Consider the following 16,813-nt stretch of genomic DNA (forward strand, 5'->3'; position numbering starts at 1 on the left):
TCAGTGATCATATCCAATGTGATTTAAAAAATCAACTACAGAAGATGTAGTCCTTAATGATGTGTGTACATGTGATTGTTGATCGATGAGATGGTACCCTGGCCGAAAGTCCGACTCTGCAAGTCCGAAGCCGATGAGTTTTCGCCATGGCTCTATCCACTTTCAATTCCCATCGAAAACATTGATTTGCCAGATTGAATAAGTCCCCGCAGATGGACCCTCCTCTCGTCTCCTAAATCTCCGGAGTACACTTTTTGAATATGCAATTTTTTTCCGATGCAGCTTGGCGGCGAACTGATTCGTGTTTTAATATGAAAGTGTTACCCCCAATCCATGCATTTGATACATGTTGAATTTTCTTTGTGATTCTTGTTTGGGATTTCCCCAGCTCCTAGAGGGCGTTTCTATTTCTCACAATGGCTCTTCCGCAAAGCTCTCCACCACCGAGCCCAGTATCTACAAGGGCCAGTTCTCCGGAAAGTACTGAAAAATGGCATTGGGCTACAACGATTGAGAAGTCCCATCAAGATGATCTCGATTCCGGTTATAATTCTCGAAAGCTTGGCGTCACTTGGAACAACCTGACCGTCAAAGGTGTCAGTGCCGATGCCACTGTCAACGAAAACACAATTTCCCAGTTCAACATCCTGACGCGCGTGATTCGTCGTCCAAATCAGACGTCGACGCAAACAATTCTCGAAAAAAGCCATGGCTGTGTCAAGCCTGGCGAAATGCTCCTCGTTCTCGGCCGTCCAGGCTCGGGCTGCACGACATTGCTCAAAATGCTGTCCAATAAACGCGAAGGCTACTCCTCAATCGATGGTGATGTCTGGTTTGGGAGTATGAGTCATGAAGAGGCGGAGGATTATCGAGGCCAGATCATCATGAACTCAGAAGAAGAGACTTTCTATCCGACTCTGAGTGTGGGAGATACAATTAATTGCGCCACACGATCAAAAGTACCTTCTCATCTACCCAAAAGCATTCCTTCGAAGAAGGATTATTACACCGAGACCACTGATTTCCTTCTGAATTCCCTTGGTATTCAGCATACCACAGATACCAAGGTTGGGAATGAGTACGTTCGTGGAGTGTCAGGCGGAGAGAGGAAGCGAGTCTCCATCCTCGAATGTCTCGCATCAAGGGCATCTGTTTACTGTTGGGATAATAGCACCCGCGGTCTTGATGCAATCAATGCACTTGAATGGGCAAAGGGAATCCGTTCTATGACTGATGTGTATGGATTATCTACGATTGTGACACTCTACCAAGCGGGGAATGGGATTTTCGACCTGTTTGACAAAGTTCTCGTGCTAGATGAAGGTCAACAGATCTTTTACGGTCCGAAAGATCAGGCTCGAGAATTCATGGAAGACCTCGGATTCTGTCGGGACGATGGAGGAAATATCGCAGACTTTTTGACTGGAGTGACTGTCCCTACTGAACGTCGAATTCGTCCTGGATATGAAGCGAATTTCCCCCGCAATGCTACTTCTATTCTTTCGCACTACCAACAGTCTCCCATTTTCAAGACTATGCAAAGTGAGTATTGCTATCCGACCACAGATGAGGCCCATCGGAATTTGAAAGATTTTCAAACAAATGCTATGCTGGAAAGAAATCACCAAAAGAGTCAATTCACTGTGAGCCTTTTTGATCAAATCTGCATTTGTGTGGTCCGCCAGTATCAAATTCTAGGCGGAGACATGACTACCTTCTTCATTAAACAAGGCGCGAATCTCATTCAGGCACTAGTAGCTGGGTCTCTTTACTACATGGCGCCGAATGACTCTTCGGGAATCTTCCTCAAAGGTGGCGCGTTGTTTTGGTCTGTTTTATACAACAACATGACCATGATGTCCGAAGTAGTGGATTCATTTACAGGAAGACCGATCATTCTCAAGCACAAATCATTTGCATATATCCATCCATCTGCAGTTTGTATTGCCCAGGTGGCTACAGATGTCCCAATGGCGATCCTCCAGGTCACTGTGTGGTCACTCATTGTCTACTTCATGGTTGGACTTTCTATGGGTGCTTCAGAGTTCTTCACTTATTGGCTTGTTCTTTTCGTGACAAATATGTGCGCTTGCTCACTGTTTCGTGCCATCGGAGCGGTTTTTGGCTCTTTCAACATCGCCTGCCAGATTTCTGGCTACGCTATTTCCATCATGGCCATGTATTCAGGATACCAAATACATCACACCCAAATGCATCCATGGTTTGGCTGGTTGTACTGGCTGAACCCGCTTTCGTATGCCTTTGAAGCATTGATGGGGAACGAGTTTCACCTGAAGCATATGCCGTGTGTGGGTCCTAATTTGGTTCCTCATGGAGACGGATACCCCACAGATGGCCAGTTCGCTTCTTGTGCTGGAGTTGGCGGTGCAAGACAGGGCGCAACATCGTTGACTGGTGACGAGTATTTGAGCTCCTTGTCCTACAGTCATGCACATTTATGGCGAAATTTCGGCATTATTTGTGCGTGGTGGGTATTTTATCTGTGTGTCAACGTTATGGGAATGAATAGATGGCGTGATGCCTCTGACAAGGGGTCTCAGCTTCTCATACCCCGTGAAAGACTTGCTTTCCATCAGGCCAAGGCTCCCCTTGATGAAGAATCTCAACACTCAAAAGATTCTGAGAAGCTGCAAGTCTTGAACCCGAATCAGCCACCCAAAGCTTCTGTTTCCCTTGAGCAACAATTGGTCCCCAACACATCTGTTTTCACTTGGAAAAACTTGAGTTATACCGTCAAAACACCATCCGGCCCTCGAGTGCTACTTGACAATATTCAGGGCTGGGTGAAGCCCGGAACTCTCACTGCACTCATGGGCTCTTCGGGTGCAGGAAAAACGACCTTACTGGATGTTTTGGCCCAGAGAAAAACCGAAGGGAAAATAGAAGGTTCAGTATTGGTTGACGGCCAGTCTCTCCCGATCTCCTTCCAACGTTCGACGGGTTATGTGGAGCAACTCGATGTTCACGAGCCTTTTGCAACGGTTAGAGAAGCTCTAGAGTTCTCTGCCCTTTTGCGTCAAAGTCGTGATGTCCCTCAGGATCAAAAATTGGAATACGTTGATGTCATCATCGACTTGCTCGAGCTACATGACATTGCCGATGCTTTGATAGGAGCACCGGGCTCAGGCTACGGACTTAATGTCGAGCAAAGAAAGCGAGTCACTATTGGGGTAGAACTCGTTGCGAAGCCGAAGATTCTCATATTCCTTGATGAGCCCACTTCGGGGTTAGATGGCCAATCGGCCTTCAATACTGTGCGCTTCTTGAGAAAGCTCGCAAACTCTGGTCAAGCAGTACTGGCGACTATTCATCAGCCATCGGCACAGCTATTCACGCAATTCGATCGACTTTTGCTCTTACAACAGGGTGGAAAGACGGCCTATTTTGGAGACATTGGAACTTCCTGCTGCGCAGTTAATGGCTACTTCAACCATTATGGAGCTTACTGTCCCCCGGGGACCAATCCAGCAGAGCATATTATTGATGTTATCTCTGGTCAAGGTTCCACTCAAGACTGGCACAAAGTTTGGCTCAATAGCGAAGAGAATAAGGCTGTTATGACTGAGCTTGAAGATCTCATATCCACCACAAAGCCCAAAACCTCGAGCACGGAGGATGCCTTCGAGTATGCGATGCCTCTCTCTTTCCAGACAAAAATTGTTCTTCGTCGGATGAATCTGGCAATTTTCCGCAATACTGGTTACATCAACAACAAGCTTCTCCTCCATATTGGTCTAGGCCTTTTCAATGGGTTCACCTATTGGCAAATCGGAAATGCCGTTGGTGACCTCCAGCTCAAGCTTTTCACCATTTTTGTTTGGATGTTCGTCGCCCAGGGCGTCATCAATCAGCTTCAGCCGGTCTTCATTGAGCGACGGAATATTTATGACACTCGAGAGAAAAAGTCGCGGATTTACTCTTGGAAAGCGTTTGTCACAGCCCTCATCGTGTCTGAGATGCCATATCTGGTTGTCTGCGGAGTGCTTTATTTTGTCTGTTGGTACTTCACAGTCGGCTTCCCTACCGATCCCAGCAAAGCCGGCGCAAGCTTCTTTGTGGTTCTCATATACGAGTTCTTCTACACTGGACTGGGTCAATTTATAGCAGCATACTCACCTAATGCAGTGGCTGCTGCTCTTGCAAATCCCCTGTGGATTGGAATCATTGTTTCATTCAATGGAATATTGGTACCTTACGACCAGCTTGTCGTGTTTTGGAAATACTGGATGTATTGGCTGAACCCATTGACCTACATGGTCGGAAGCATGCTCACTTTCACCATTTTCGATGCAGATGTGACCTGCACTGATGCAGAGTTTGCAATCTTGGATCCTCCCCCCAACATGACCTGTTTCGACTATCTGGAAAATTACCTCGACAAGTCTGGCGCAAACCTATTCAATCCCACGGACTCTGCAGATTGTCGTGTCTGCCAGTACACCAAGGGAAGTGATTACCTCCGTACTATTAATCTAAACGATTGGTATTACGGGTGGAGAGATGCTGCTATATTCGTCATCTTTATTCTTAGTTCGTATGGTCTGGTGTTCCTTTTCATGAAACTGAAGACCAAATCTTCCAAGAAGGCCCAATAAACGGGGAGATTTGCATTGTTCTCTTTTTGTCCTTCCATTCGTCACCTCCCGACTGAACATTCCTTTCTCATTTTCCATTCTGGTGTTCTTTGGCTTTCAGCAATTCTTTGCAGGGCTCCGAGGACTTTCCGCTCCTCCTAGTCGACCTACATTTGTTATAATCCATGCATGATAGACATCAATTGCATCGCATACAGCTCCGTCAAAAATCATTTGTGATAAACTTCCAAGGCTTGGTTGCTCACCCGGAAAGGTCGCCATTCAAATAGAGCATCATGACAACCAAATAAATAGTGAGAAATTCAGAGATGAAATCGAAGGTGTCAAACTGTAGACCGTCACATTTCTTTTGATTACTGCTCAAGCCTGTCATCTCCTGCGTCGGTCGTCCTTTGAGAATTGAAAATTCAATTTGAACCTATGTACTGTAGCAACGCCATTTGTCTCGGAGGGGAGGATATAGGAATTTCCAAAGTATAGTTGCAGAAAGCTACCGGTAGACTTTTGGAAGTACGTACAGAGGTCGTAACGAAGCCCATCCGGGTTGAATTTTTCCATGATTCTATCGAGGAGCAGATATCATTTAAAGCAAAGACCCACCGAAAAAAACAGATCATTTGAGATCTTTCTCTTTCAAACCCATTGATAATCAATAACTGCTAATGACGAAACAGATCACTTATCTTTCTCTTTATCCCAGAAGGGGAAGAAAAGAAAATAGAGTAATCTATCACCTATAGGTCATTGCCATTGTTCGCAGCAGCCCCAGCATTATAGTATTCCTGGATCTCATTGATGCTATTTTTCGTCCAGTCATGATTTTCTCCAACTTGGGTTTCCAACCCATCCAGTCTCATTTCGTGACTCGATACTTGGCGCCCAATTATGGTTGATGTTATTCTGTTGGACCTCTGCTGGGTTGTCGCTCTTGTGTCACAATTGTCGAATCCCTCTTTGACGCGTTTTCCCAGCTTCTCCACACGTGTGTTGGTATCTTTCAGCATGCTCTTGGATTTCTCGACTTTTTCGTCATGTTGTCTCATCCATGTTTGCACGGCGTCCATAAACTCGCGGTTTCCCTTGGCTGGATCGATGGATCGGCGATGATCACTACCGGCGCTGGTTCTTGACCTCTTCGATGTATTTTCCTTGACGGACGTGTTTTTGAAATCTGAATATCAAAACCGAGAATCAGATTTGGGCGTTATGGTGGATCGGTCTGGCAACACTCACCTCGTGGTTCACTCATGGTTTCGGTGGGAGGGAGATCGCAGTGGCGATCGGGTTGAGTCTTAGAAATATCAGAGCAGCTGCATCTGATGACTCGGGATGGTTCAAGTTGAAAGGAATGGAAGTTGAAGTATGAAGTGTGGTGATATTGTCAGAGGAAAGACTGTGGAGGTTGAAGGCAGGCCACTCATTTTATATGGCGGCAGGCAGGAGTGCCACTGCTAGTGAGTGGCTTTTAGGAACACTACAGTACTGTTATTAACTTAAGTATAATATCAATTCGAGTCTTCTTACCCCCAGGGTATGCCAGTGGTAATCCAATTAATAGTAATTAATAGTAATTGAGTAAATACTAGTCAACTGTATACTGTAGATGCTGCCTTGCCTAATCGGGACAGGTTCTCCAGTCCTCCCGCTCTCTCATCTCATCTCATCTCCGCTCTTCTCCTTCTCCACCCGTTCGTTCTCATCTCCTCCGCACCACTCCTTGGAATCTCTCATCCATTCGTTTGACAAATCCCCCGAGAGTCGTGCCCTGAACTGCGTCGCATCCTCCTCCTCCCCCGCTATCGACACCGCCTTGCTCCTTACTTCCTCGGCATCTCCTTTCGCTCACAGCTCCGACTAGGCTGCAGTGGACCGTGCGGAGAGGGGCGCGCTGTTCACTCGGCACCTACTTCTCACTCTTCGCTTCTCCGCTGCTCCGCTGGCGGTTGTGTGTGCAGTTCTTCGCCTGTTCTGTCCTTATCACCCCGTGTCTTGGGTATCTGCTGCCCGCTCCCGCTTCCCCGGATTTCACGAAGAGAGCTCAACACCTCACGAGCCCAGCGCCGGTGATCCCGAAAATACCACAGTCGCACAGGATACTTGAGTAGGAGGTGGAACAGTAGAAAGCGGGTTAAATCCCAGTGCCATCGCTCTCCTCAGCTCTAGCAAGCTCCTGCGAAACCCTCTCGTCGTCCCTTCGTGTCGCCATGGCTTGGTACTCTATTCTCCCACCCCAGCTCATTCAGTTCGAAAGCTGGGCAGTTCGCATCTTTGTATGTTCCTCGTCCCATTCCTCCCATGCTCTAGTAATAACAGATTCCCGCTTCCACAGTTCCTCCTCGGCCTAATCACCATCGTGCCCTGGTGCGCGATGATCATTTTCGACGCCGGCCTATACCTCTACCGAATGATTCTGTGGGAGCTTCCTTGGATCGGCGGACGTGCTCGTGGACATCAACGGCCACGTGCACCGAGCTTGAGTGAGCGGGCAGAGGGACAAAGACGCGCGTTGGGATTTAAAGGCGTCGAAAGCGATTCAGGGGATTCGAGCGAAGACGATCGAGGAGTGGAGTACAATGGACTCGGCGGGAGGAATAATCGAGTTGAGAAGAAGAATGTGGCGCCGGCTACAGATGAAAAGGCGCATTCCACCGCGGATGGAGATGTAAAGCGGAGGACCTCCACGCGAACATAGCTTGCCAGCCGAGGCTACGCTGGAAACAAAGGTGTTGATCGACTTATCTGACTTGTGGTTTTAACGGTGTTCATGGTGTTCTGGTTATGATTATGGTCTTGTGTTTGACTGCCGGATAATGATACCCCTCGCCGGCAGTCTGTATGGAATATGCTTACGGAGACGGCTGCATATTATAACTTGAAATTGTGGGGTTCTAACCCTGATTTCTAAGCCGATATAGTACTGTGAATATATCTTATACTTATTCATACTCCTGGTGATATCAGGTAGTCACTACTCTGATCGGATGGTTCCGTCAAAGTGGAGATAGAGAGCGACCAAAGCTTTGGAGATTTCCCTTTCAACGTGTGCCCCTCTTGGAGTCGGTGCGGAGTAACCTTGATCTGAAGAGGAGTCATATGGCTCCAAAGTTTTTTTTTCTCATTTAATCATCCTGTCGTCTGCATGACTGTCGGTTCAGGTCTCAAAGCTTTGAGAACCGGATCTTTACTATCTTGTTGATTGGAAGAAGTACGAGTACGTTAAAACGCCACGTGAACTTCGTTATAATCTATAGGAAATGACTGGAATATTCTTGGAGAGGCTACATATCCTCTGTAATGTTGATTCACTCTTAACCAAGTATCTGCTTGGGGCTTTATTCATGGGCGCATGCTTCTGGGCGTGGAGATGGGATCGAGTGCGTGATCTATGGGCATCGAGACGGAGTGAGGAACTTGATGTGATAAAAAGACAGCCAGCCATCACACCTTTGAAAGACTTCCACTGGGCATCAACAGAGCCACTGCAGCTGCGTCCCTTTCGAGGCAAGGTGAAATATAACCTGACTATGGGTGGGATTATCTTTACTGCGTATCAATATGACCGACTTCACGCTAATCTATATTACAGCTATTGAGAATCTAGATCCATCCGAGCTTATTCAGATGGACAAAACATACCATGACCGCATCTCAAAGCGCAAGGCTATATTGAATCAGCACCATGATGTTGTCGTGGCTGTCAACCAACCCCCGTTAAAAGACCCACGTATTCGCGCCGCAGTCAGCGAGCTCTATACTTTCATAATGGGAACCTATCTTCCAACTCGATATCCTACAATGTTCCAACTTGATAGCGATTCCAAGAATGAAACGACGTTTGAGAATCTTGTCACTGGTGCGAGATGGCCAACCAATCTTACAGAGCACATGCCTACGATCCGAGCACTCGAAATCATCGCCCAGACAGTTGATGAAGAGTTCTTGATCCTTCTACCAGATACTTCAGGGCCCGGAGAGTCCTCTCCATATGTCCTTCAAGCTTACGCAACGTGCTTCCCATCTGGCTTTAACACGCGTGAGAAGCTCGGTCTTCGGCTAGCAGATATTCATGGCCCAGTACCTGGATACGCAGAAAAGATCGAGCGCAGCATGGACAAATTCTTCAGCAAGATCGAAGTGGGAAGGTTTGTCAAGAGGGTTAACTGGGGTGTTACAACCGAGACAGATCTCTTTGCTGCATTTGGATCTGTACATGCCTCCCCGACTGCTGATCCACAAAAAGAGCATGTCATTCAGCCTGGCATGTTGAATATTGATCAAGTAAGTCGGATCTTGATTCTCGGATTTTCAGAACAGTGCTTATGTATTGTATAGACAGTCTTGCGTTGTGAGAGACAGACCCTGCACAGGCTGCCGCAGACTAAAGCTCTTGTTTTTGCTTTTCATACTTATACCTATCCGGTGCAGCAGATCAAAAATGAAGGCATGGGGGAAGAGCTGGCGACCGCAATCGAAGGGCTGAAGAGAGGGAATGTCCCCAAAATTTATTCATACAAGAGAGGTGATATTTGGGGCCAAGCTGTGACCGAGTTCCTCAAAGCTTAACAACTTGAAAGATACTCAGGTGCTCGGCTTTTCCAGCACTAAACTCATTTAGCAGGAGCCATCCATGAAGACATTGAACTTATTGAAAAATGTGTATTTCGTTAAAGACTTCAAGTCGTGACGTATCTAAATTACTTTTGCTCATCAGATGATGCTTGATTTACTGAAGACGGTCCATGACCTTAATCAGATCGGCGGCAACACCCATGGCAGTGACATCACCACCAGCACCGGCACCCTGGACAATCAGGGGGTTGGAGCCGTACCGCTTGGTGGAGAAGCTGATGATGTTATCGCTACCCTTCAGACCAGCGATAGCGCTGTCCTTGTCAAAGTACTGCAGTCCAACCTTGACGGCCTTGCTGGCAACATCAATGCTACCGACATAACGAACAACCTTACCCTCCTTCTCGGCGGAGTCCTTGATGTTGGCCATTTGGGCATCGAATTCAGGAAGACGGGTCATGAACTCGGTGATTCCATCGGCGGAAGAAGGCAGCGAGGCCAATGCCTCGGGAATAAGAGACTCAATAGGGAAAGAGTCAGGGCGGGAAACCTCCAGACCAGCCAGACGGGCCAGAATGGTAAGCTTGCGGGCAACATCCATGCCGTTCAGATCGTCACGGGGGTCAGGCTCGGTGTAGCCAAGCTCCTTGGCCTGGGCGACGACATCGCTCCATTGGGCGTTAGAAGAGCCGGATGCGGGGGCGAAGGTGTTGAACAGGAAGGACAGAGTGCCTGAGAAGACACCCTCGATACGGGTGACCTCGTCACCAGTCGCGACAAGGTCTTTCAGGGTGGAGAGGACGGGGAGACCGGCACCGACGGTGCTCTCGTGGTAGACATGAGCGTTACCCTCAGCGGCGGAGGAGAAGATATCCTTCCACAGAGACAGGTCATCGGAGAAGCCCTTTTTGTTGGGGGTGACGACCGAGATACCCTTCTTCAAGAATGTGGGGTAGGACTTGGCCAAGTTGATGTCGGAGGTGTTGTCAACCAGGATGGCACGGCCAGGAGCAGAGGCGAGGTAGGTAGCGATCTCCTCCGCGGGAAGGGCGCCAGTCTTGGTCACGGAGGGTGTGGCAGCAGCGGTGGCCCAGTCGACCGCGGGGATGGCCGAGTATGCCGGTGTCGGAGCCAGGACGGTCTGGGAGGAACGAGCAAGGAGGACAAGCTTAGGAGGATTGGGGAAACGGGCGAGCTGGGAGAGGAAAGCAGTTCCAACACCACCGACACCTGATTGACAATCAGTATCTCGTTTGCTACTTTCACAATCAATCAAGATAAAGTGGATTCATACCAACAACGCCGAGATAGATAGGGCTGGGAGACATGATGGGGTCAATTGAGTAGAATCGAAGGGGCAAAGTCGATTGGTGGTAGTCAATGATAGAAAAGAATTCAGTTAAAATAGATTCTGGTATCAATTCAAGCTGGAAACTTCCAAACGTAAAGAGACAAATGTACTGCGATGTCGCGGGGCTCCGCGGGGCAGCTGACTCATGTCACATGACTCTATTTTTTTTTGTGGAAGGCAACTCCCCGAGCTTTATCGCCTTATCGTCACGGTACCTTGAAGACAACCTATCCACCTTCCACCTAAGGTACCTTGAACTAGGGTAGACTTCCTAGTCCACTTACAATTCCCTGCGAACATCATGGGCGCAGAGCAGGACAGCCTATATGGGCAACCAAAGAAAAAGAGCAAGAATGAGCTCTCCTCTGTCTCCGGCCTCTCCTTTGCCGGTCAAATGTCATCCCTAATAGCGAATGCGAACACCTCTGGATCGACGTCTAACGACCGAACACGCCGCTCACGACAACCCAAGTCCGATCTATTCGGCAAACAAAATAAAGGCGCCGAGAAGCGCGCAGCGGCGGATCTTGAAGAGACGGATCACCATGTCGCGAAGCAAGTCCACATGTCCAGCAAGGACATCGGTAGCGTCGACGACGCCACGCTCAATCGATCTAAGCAAAAGATGGAGAAAAAAGTGCGCATGTACAATGATATGAAAAAGGGCATGTATCTTGCCGGGGACAGCAGTGACGAGGACACACCAGGACCCAGTTCCCATTCCGAAGAGTACCTGGGACGCCTTCGACGCCGAGAAAAGGAAGGGCTTATCGATTTTGACCGCAAGTGGGCAAATGAAGAAAAGAAGAAAGCCGAAGGAGCCGGACGCTCGGGCAGTGAAAGCGAAGATGACGATAATGCCTCCATTATATCCTACGAAGATGAGTTTGGCCGCTCCCGTCGCGGGACAAGATCTGAAGCCGCCCTGGCCTACCGCGCGAAGGAGGAGGAAGCCCGAGGCGAGACCGCTCAGGAAAGATGGCGTCCTAGTCGACCGGAAAATCTCATATACGGCGAAGCTGTGCAGGCAGAAGCATTCAACCCAGAGGCGAACATCGCGGCGCAAATGGCTCAACTCGCAGCTCGACGGGACCGATCCGCTACACCCCCGGACCAGGTGCACTACGATGCCGATGCCGAGGTGCGCAATCGAGGAACCGGCTTCTACGCCTTCTCGCGCGACGAGGAAACCCGCAAAAAGCAAATGGAGGAGTTGAAGGGCGCACGAGTAGAGACCCTTCGAGAGCGCGAGAGGATCAAGGAGCGAGCGGCTATTCACCAAGCCAAAATAGCCGAACGTAAATCCGAGATTGCACAACTGCGGGCCAAGCGGTTGACGGCAAAGTTCATGAATGAACTGGAGGGTGGAGCTGCCACTGGTCCTTTCCAGCCACCCGTTGTGAAGTAAGCGTTAATTTTCCCTTTTTTTTATTATGCAATTTAGATACCCCCGGGTGATGTTGATTCCACCCTTCCCTCATTTTATCAGCGATCAATGCAAATATTTTTGGAGATACGTTGAACTGCTCGACGCTTATTATAGACATGAATAAGACGCAAAAGCCAAATGCGCACCCAGAAGATTGGCCAAAAATGTCATCAAAATCTCAAAGACCAAGCACAATGCCTAATAGTATTCCAACGTTCTTCCTTCCAGCCAGAATAGAAAGTTTGAAAAACACCTCGCAGACGTACTATCAATGTGAAAGACTTCGCTAATTAAAACTGCAATAATATCACTTTTCTAGTCTTGTCATCAAGGTCATCCAGCATAGTAATTCGTCAATCATCATGTCCACTGAACCATGCCAGCGAAGTATCATGTCAAATGATAAAATTGGTCGAGCCCCGAGAGGGCAGAGAGGGGGATATCGCCGATGGGATTGGGCGCATAATCCTGAAGCTCACAAGCATACTAAACATAGCGAACTCCGCGGGTCTTCTTTTCGGCCAGGTCCTCGATGCTATCCAGGAATGTTTCGGCATCTAAAATCGGAGGTCACTGGATTAGTATATTTCACAATCAAGGGCTTCTTTCGCGGCTTACCTTGAGGCGTTATGAATCTCAGCACATGCTGGCCGGTTTCCAGCTGAGGCAGCGTATATTCTTCGGCAGGTAGCAGAACCAATGGTCTTAGGTCACGGACTAGGATGGTTCTCGGGTCAATGGAACGGAGCCAGCCACGTCGACCAATGTTCGAGGTAACGAAAGCAGTCCAAACAGGAGCCCTAATTTATCAGATGATCAGAAAAGAGCTTCACAGGGTATCAGATTAATGGTGACATACTTGTCCGTCTCTCCCCCGAGAACAGACGATTGAAATCGAACAGCCTTTGTCTTCTTGTCCCGGTAAACGCGCAATGCACGTCTCTGGCTGTCATCCAGTATTTGACTGCTATTTGTCAGCATGGAAACATAACGCTGGGATCTGTGCTAAGCTCACCCTCCGTATACCTCTTCTTCCCCTTCTAGTTCATAATCGCGGATGTCTGGAAGGGCTTTGGTTGTATCTTGGGAACGAAGCGCCAGGAATACACAAAAGAATTCCACCATCGCTGGCCAAAATTAGTAAGGTCACCCGAGTAGACTTTCATACTCAGTAGCAGTGTACATACATTCGATTGTGTCGAAGCCCAAAGAAGCCCACGCATGGAGCTCTTTTCCAGAGTTGCGTCTGCGGCAGAGTTGTAGTGACGAGCCTGAGCGGATTATTTCCAGCATGTTGAGTGGCAAGCAATAGTACTCATTGCCATGGTCTTCTCGTGCCCGGATGATAATACGTGTGCGGTTGTCGGTCTCTCTCAAGTAATAATAGACGGTTATGTCGGATCCGTCGTCAAAGTCCCTGGATTTAGCTGTCAGTATTTAGATAACTAGTACTACTAGGCTATCCTACAGTCGCAACAGTCGATCAAAGCCATCTTCGGCAAGCTGCTCCTTGATTCCTGGTGTGGGTTTTCCGAAGCATCCGATCCTATAAGGTGGGCCGGCGGGCCGGAGGTCAGCAAGTATAATTGAAAGACCAAGGCAAGTGATCACTCACTCTTCATCATGAAACGATAGTTCTGTTTTCGAGTTGAACGCATCGAAAGCATCTTTAATCCAGTGATTCTGTATGACATCGGAACGAACCGATTGGCTGGTGTTGGTGGTTGCAGATGCTGATCCGGTGAGCGGCGAGCTCGGGGCCTCTGGGGCTAGTGGTGGAATAGGAATCTCGAATCTACCAAACCCTGGCGATAGAGGAGACTGAGGAGACTGGGGAGAGCGGTGTGCAGGGCGAGTACGCTCGAACGAGCCACGTCGTGGACGTCGATCACTGACAGGGCTGCTGGGTGCGGTACTGTGGCCACTACCACTGCCAGTAGATGGGGCATTGGCATTGCGACCAAAGGACATACGTCCAAACCGATCAGTCACCCGTTGGCGTTCCTGTGTCGCGACCAACATCTTGAGATTCTCGCGATGGGCATCTAGGAGGGGGAAATCTTGGGTTTTGCTAGAGAGATTTAAGGTAACAAAACATTAGTCGATGTGTACCTGGAGAGTGTTGATGGTTTTAGGGAAGATGCTGCCTACTTTTGCATGACATCGCCGAGTTCCCCAAGGAAGGCCCTATACCTCGCCAGTCGCATTCGGAGAGAAGTTTTAGACTCTTCCCAGCAGAACAGTTCCATAGTACGCCATGCCTCTCTGTACTTATCAGGCGGGGCCGCACGACCATTTAAACGGCCCAACGCGCCGAAGATATCCTCGACGGTATACTTGAGACTCGACTGGAGCAAGGCGACATCGCGCACGACGATGCGCCAATTGCGAGTGCGAGCGGGATCCTTGGATGAGACCATCTAGTCTACGGAGCGAGGAACTGATGGTGTACAAGTCGGCGATGAGATCAGTAATCTCGGCCTCGTGTTCGGGCAGAGGGGCACGAAAGAGGGTGAAGCCGGCCGCCACATCTTCGGCCTCGGTGGCAGATGCGCGCAGATCCATGAGTCCATCCGGGTAATTGAAAGAGGGAGGAATACGAGCGATGGGAAGTAAACCACTTTTACCCTCACGTGCAATGCGGCTCTGTCACCCTTGCGTCGTGCGTTCTTGACGTGGTCGCGCGCGAATGGCGGGGCGTGGTGGGGGAGACGGCCCGCGCTGAAATGGCGGAAATTTGATGAAGTGGTATGGTTGAGAGGGAAAGGTCGAAAACCGTTAGGTTGAAATATCCAGCAATGACTGAAGATCGTCAAGTCGACGATATTTACTTGGAGAAGAGAGATAGGAATCCATAGTCGTGGTCATGGGTCTCTGGTTCCATGGTTCCCCTCGTTCGCGTCCCATGGTGCGGGTTCCCCACATCTTCTCATCAGCCTAGGGTTAGACTTATTAGTATCATTCAGTACTAGTAGTTAGACAGTAGTCAATAGTAGTAAATGGGAAGGTCACAAAAATGCATACGTCAGGTCAGAAACAGCTGGAATCGTCGAGTCGGTATGGTGGGGTTGCACTGCAGAAAGTGATGAGCTGGTCAAAATATCCATGCTGTCATACTAGAAAAGTCAGTTGAAGTATGTGAAGTTTCTCAGGGCGACCGGGGAGAGAAACAAATTTGATCATTTTTCCAAGGGAGCAGCTACATTATAAACCGCCCCATTTTCTCAACAGAGCCTCGACTAGTTACTAATTAGTTAGTAGTTAGTACTAGTAACTAAGACAATAGTCCTGCTGCCTAACCGTCTCGTATAGTTCCAACGCCCGAGAGTTGAGGCTGTGCAAGTATTGGTATTTACCACCTGGGCAGGAGCCCCTTGCAAAGTTGCTATCCGTTTGGAACATTTAATTTTCCTTTGGTGAATCTTTCTAGATCGAGTGCTGTTGTAATTACTGACTGAGAATGAGACAGCTCAGATCAAGATGAAACATGTGTAGGGTAGAATATTTCCTGGAGCCGGGGCTTTCAAAGAAATAGATATAGCAGTGTGGACCGATTGGACCAAGACTGGTATATCCTGTCTCGGAAAAAAATATCATTCGTGTTATTATTATGATCATTATTGTGGTTGATACAATCGCGAATCAGCCGGTGTCGACTCCCTGCATCACGAATGGGGTACGCTAATCGCCAGCGATTTAAGAGTCCCGCAATATTAAGTAGTAAATATTATACTTTAGCCCATATCAAGCAGAACTTAACCCAGAAACATCCTCCTTTTCCTGCAGTTGCTGCTCTGACTCGAACTTACGATTGACATTCAAGCTGCGCGTGAGCAGACTAGTAGCCAGCGCAACAAAAGCCAGACCAGCCATCGTGACCTATACCACTTTCAAGCTATCTGCATATGCGGCAACAATCATAATCCGCCGCGGCGAGCTAGGCTGCATGGCCTTGACCAACTCGACCAAAGAACTCGCTTCCGATGCTAGTTGTGGGTAGGCTCTAAGATTGACAGCGAATTGGGACTGGAATATAGCACCGCCGACGGCAACTCCAATGCTCTGCCCGAAAGACCGTGAGAAGATATACATCGTTGCTGCATGTGCGGAGTCTTGCTCTTCAGCTGCAGCCTGGGTCACATACGCTTGACTATTATAAAGCATTCCGAGTCCCAATCCGGGTACAAGATTCAGGAATGCACATGCTGAAATCGAGCTGTCTGGCCTAGCAGATAGAGGACGCCCATTCCCAGGGTACTCAGAAACCATCCGCTCCAAATGGCCCATCGAAAGCGATCCCATCTGGAGACCAGTATGCCCACAAAGATTGAGGCGGGAGCTACAGTAAATGTTTCTAGGAAGACACTCACGCCGGGGAATATAGCACTATATCCTTTAACACATTTGTAGTATAAAGGAAGATAGTAGAGAAGACACCAAAGGACGATCTCGTGAATACAGGTTCCCATGTAGGTAACCAATGCGGTCCTCTCTTTGAAAATAGCGAGGCGAACTATCGGGTCATGCGGCACCTTGCCATCATACATCACAAATCCAGCCATGCCGACCACACCCAATATGAGTGGTAATATTGTATGCCAGGAAGACCATGGATACATGACGTTGCCCCAGGAAAGGGTAAGTAACAAACTGGTTGCAGAAGCCGTAAGCAAAAAAGCACCAATCCAATCAACCTTGACCAACTTTGAGATCAGGGATCCAGGGACTGATTTCTGGTTCAAGAAGGCGATGATTAGCACGAAGCCAATTCCACAAATTGGAAGGTTGATCCAAAATATCCATCTCCAAGATGAAGCTTCAGCCAAAGCACCGCCCATGATGGGACCT

The 16,813-nt window shown here is 48.6% G+C and overlaps 7 protein-coding genes across 7 annotated transcripts; 3 read left to right on the top strand and 4 right to left on the bottom strand.

Annotated features, from left to right (window-relative positions):
- Positions 1–416: 416 nt before the first annotated feature.
- On the top strand, positions 417–4,616 carry N7533_006678 (uncharacterized protein; the record flags this gene model as incomplete). The annotated part of the gene is made up of 1 exon (XM_057103328.1): positions 417–4,616. The coding sequence occupies one exon, from the start codon at positions 417–419 to the stop codon at positions 4,614–4,616; it is 4,200 nt and encodes a 1,399-aa protein (XP_056958285.1).
- A 734-nt stretch (positions 4,617–5,350) lies between these two features.
- N7533_006679 (uncharacterized protein) lies at positions 5,351–5,865 on the bottom strand (the record flags this gene model as incomplete). Its single annotated transcript, XM_057103329.1, has 2 exons — positions 5,351–5,787; positions 5,850–5,865. The coding sequence occupies 2 exons, from the start codon at positions 5,863–5,865 to the stop codon at positions 5,351–5,353; spliced, it is 453 nt and encodes a 150-aa protein (XP_056958286.1).
- Positions 5,866–6,820: 955 nt separating this feature from the next.
- Positions 6,821–9,179, top strand: N7533_006680 (heme-dependent oxidative N-demethylase family protein; the record flags this gene model as incomplete). The annotated part of the gene is made up of 5 exons (XM_057103330.1): positions 6,821–6,886; positions 6,946–7,278; positions 7,934–8,144; positions 8,203–8,894; positions 8,949–9,179. 5 exons carry the CDS (start codon positions 6,821–6,823, stop codon positions 9,177–9,179), a joined length of 1,533 nt encoding a protein of 510 aa, XP_056958287.1.
- Positions 9,180–9,339: 160 nt separating this feature from the next.
- Positions 9,340–10,513, bottom strand: N7533_006681 (homoserine dehydrogenase; the record flags this gene model as incomplete). The annotated part of the gene is made up of 2 exons (XM_057103331.1): positions 9,340–10,415; positions 10,480–10,513. The coding sequence occupies 2 exons, from the start codon at positions 10,511–10,513 to the stop codon at positions 9,340–9,342; spliced, it is 1,110 nt and encodes a 369-aa protein (XP_056958288.1).
- A 324-nt stretch (positions 10,514–10,837) lies between these two features.
- On the top strand, positions 10,838–11,944 carry N7533_006682 (CCDC174 family protein; the record flags this gene model as incomplete). Its single annotated transcript, XM_057103332.1, has 1 exon — positions 10,838–11,944. The coding sequence occupies one exon, from the start codon at positions 10,838–10,840 to the stop codon at positions 11,942–11,944; it is 1,107 nt and encodes a 368-aa protein (XP_056958289.1).
- A 507-nt stretch (positions 11,945–12,451) lies between these two features.
- N7533_006683 (uncharacterized protein) lies at positions 12,452–14,530 on the bottom strand (the record flags this gene model as incomplete). The annotated part of the gene is given in 9 exon segments (XM_057103333.1): positions 12,452–12,522; positions 12,584–12,765; positions 12,825–12,929; positions 12,981–13,092; positions 13,153–13,382; positions 13,434–13,511; positions 13,581–14,036; positions 14,117–14,301; positions 14,315–14,530. 9 exon segments carry the CDS (start codon positions 14,528–14,530, stop codon positions 12,452–12,454), a joined length of 1,635 nt encoding a protein of 544 aa, XP_056958290.1.
- A 1,314-nt stretch (positions 14,531–15,844) lies between these two features.
- Positions 15,845–16,803, bottom strand: N7533_006684 (Efflux pump; the record flags this gene model as incomplete). Its single annotated transcript, XM_057103334.1, has 2 exons — positions 15,845–16,267; positions 16,336–16,803. 2 exons carry the CDS (start codon positions 16,801–16,803, stop codon positions 15,845–15,847), a joined length of 891 nt encoding a protein of 296 aa, XP_056958291.1.
- Between the last annotated feature and the right edge of the window lie 10 nt (positions 16,804–16,813).

This window comes from Penicillium manginii, assembly GCF_028828005.1.
Source record: "Penicillium manginii strain IBT 31320 chromosome Unknown utg000005l:1.0-5665137.0:1.0-5668048.0, whole genome shotgun sequence".
In the NCBI taxonomy this organism is placed as follows: domain Eukaryota; kingdom Fungi; phylum Ascomycota; class Eurotiomycetes; order Eurotiales; family Aspergillaceae; genus Penicillium; species Penicillium manginii.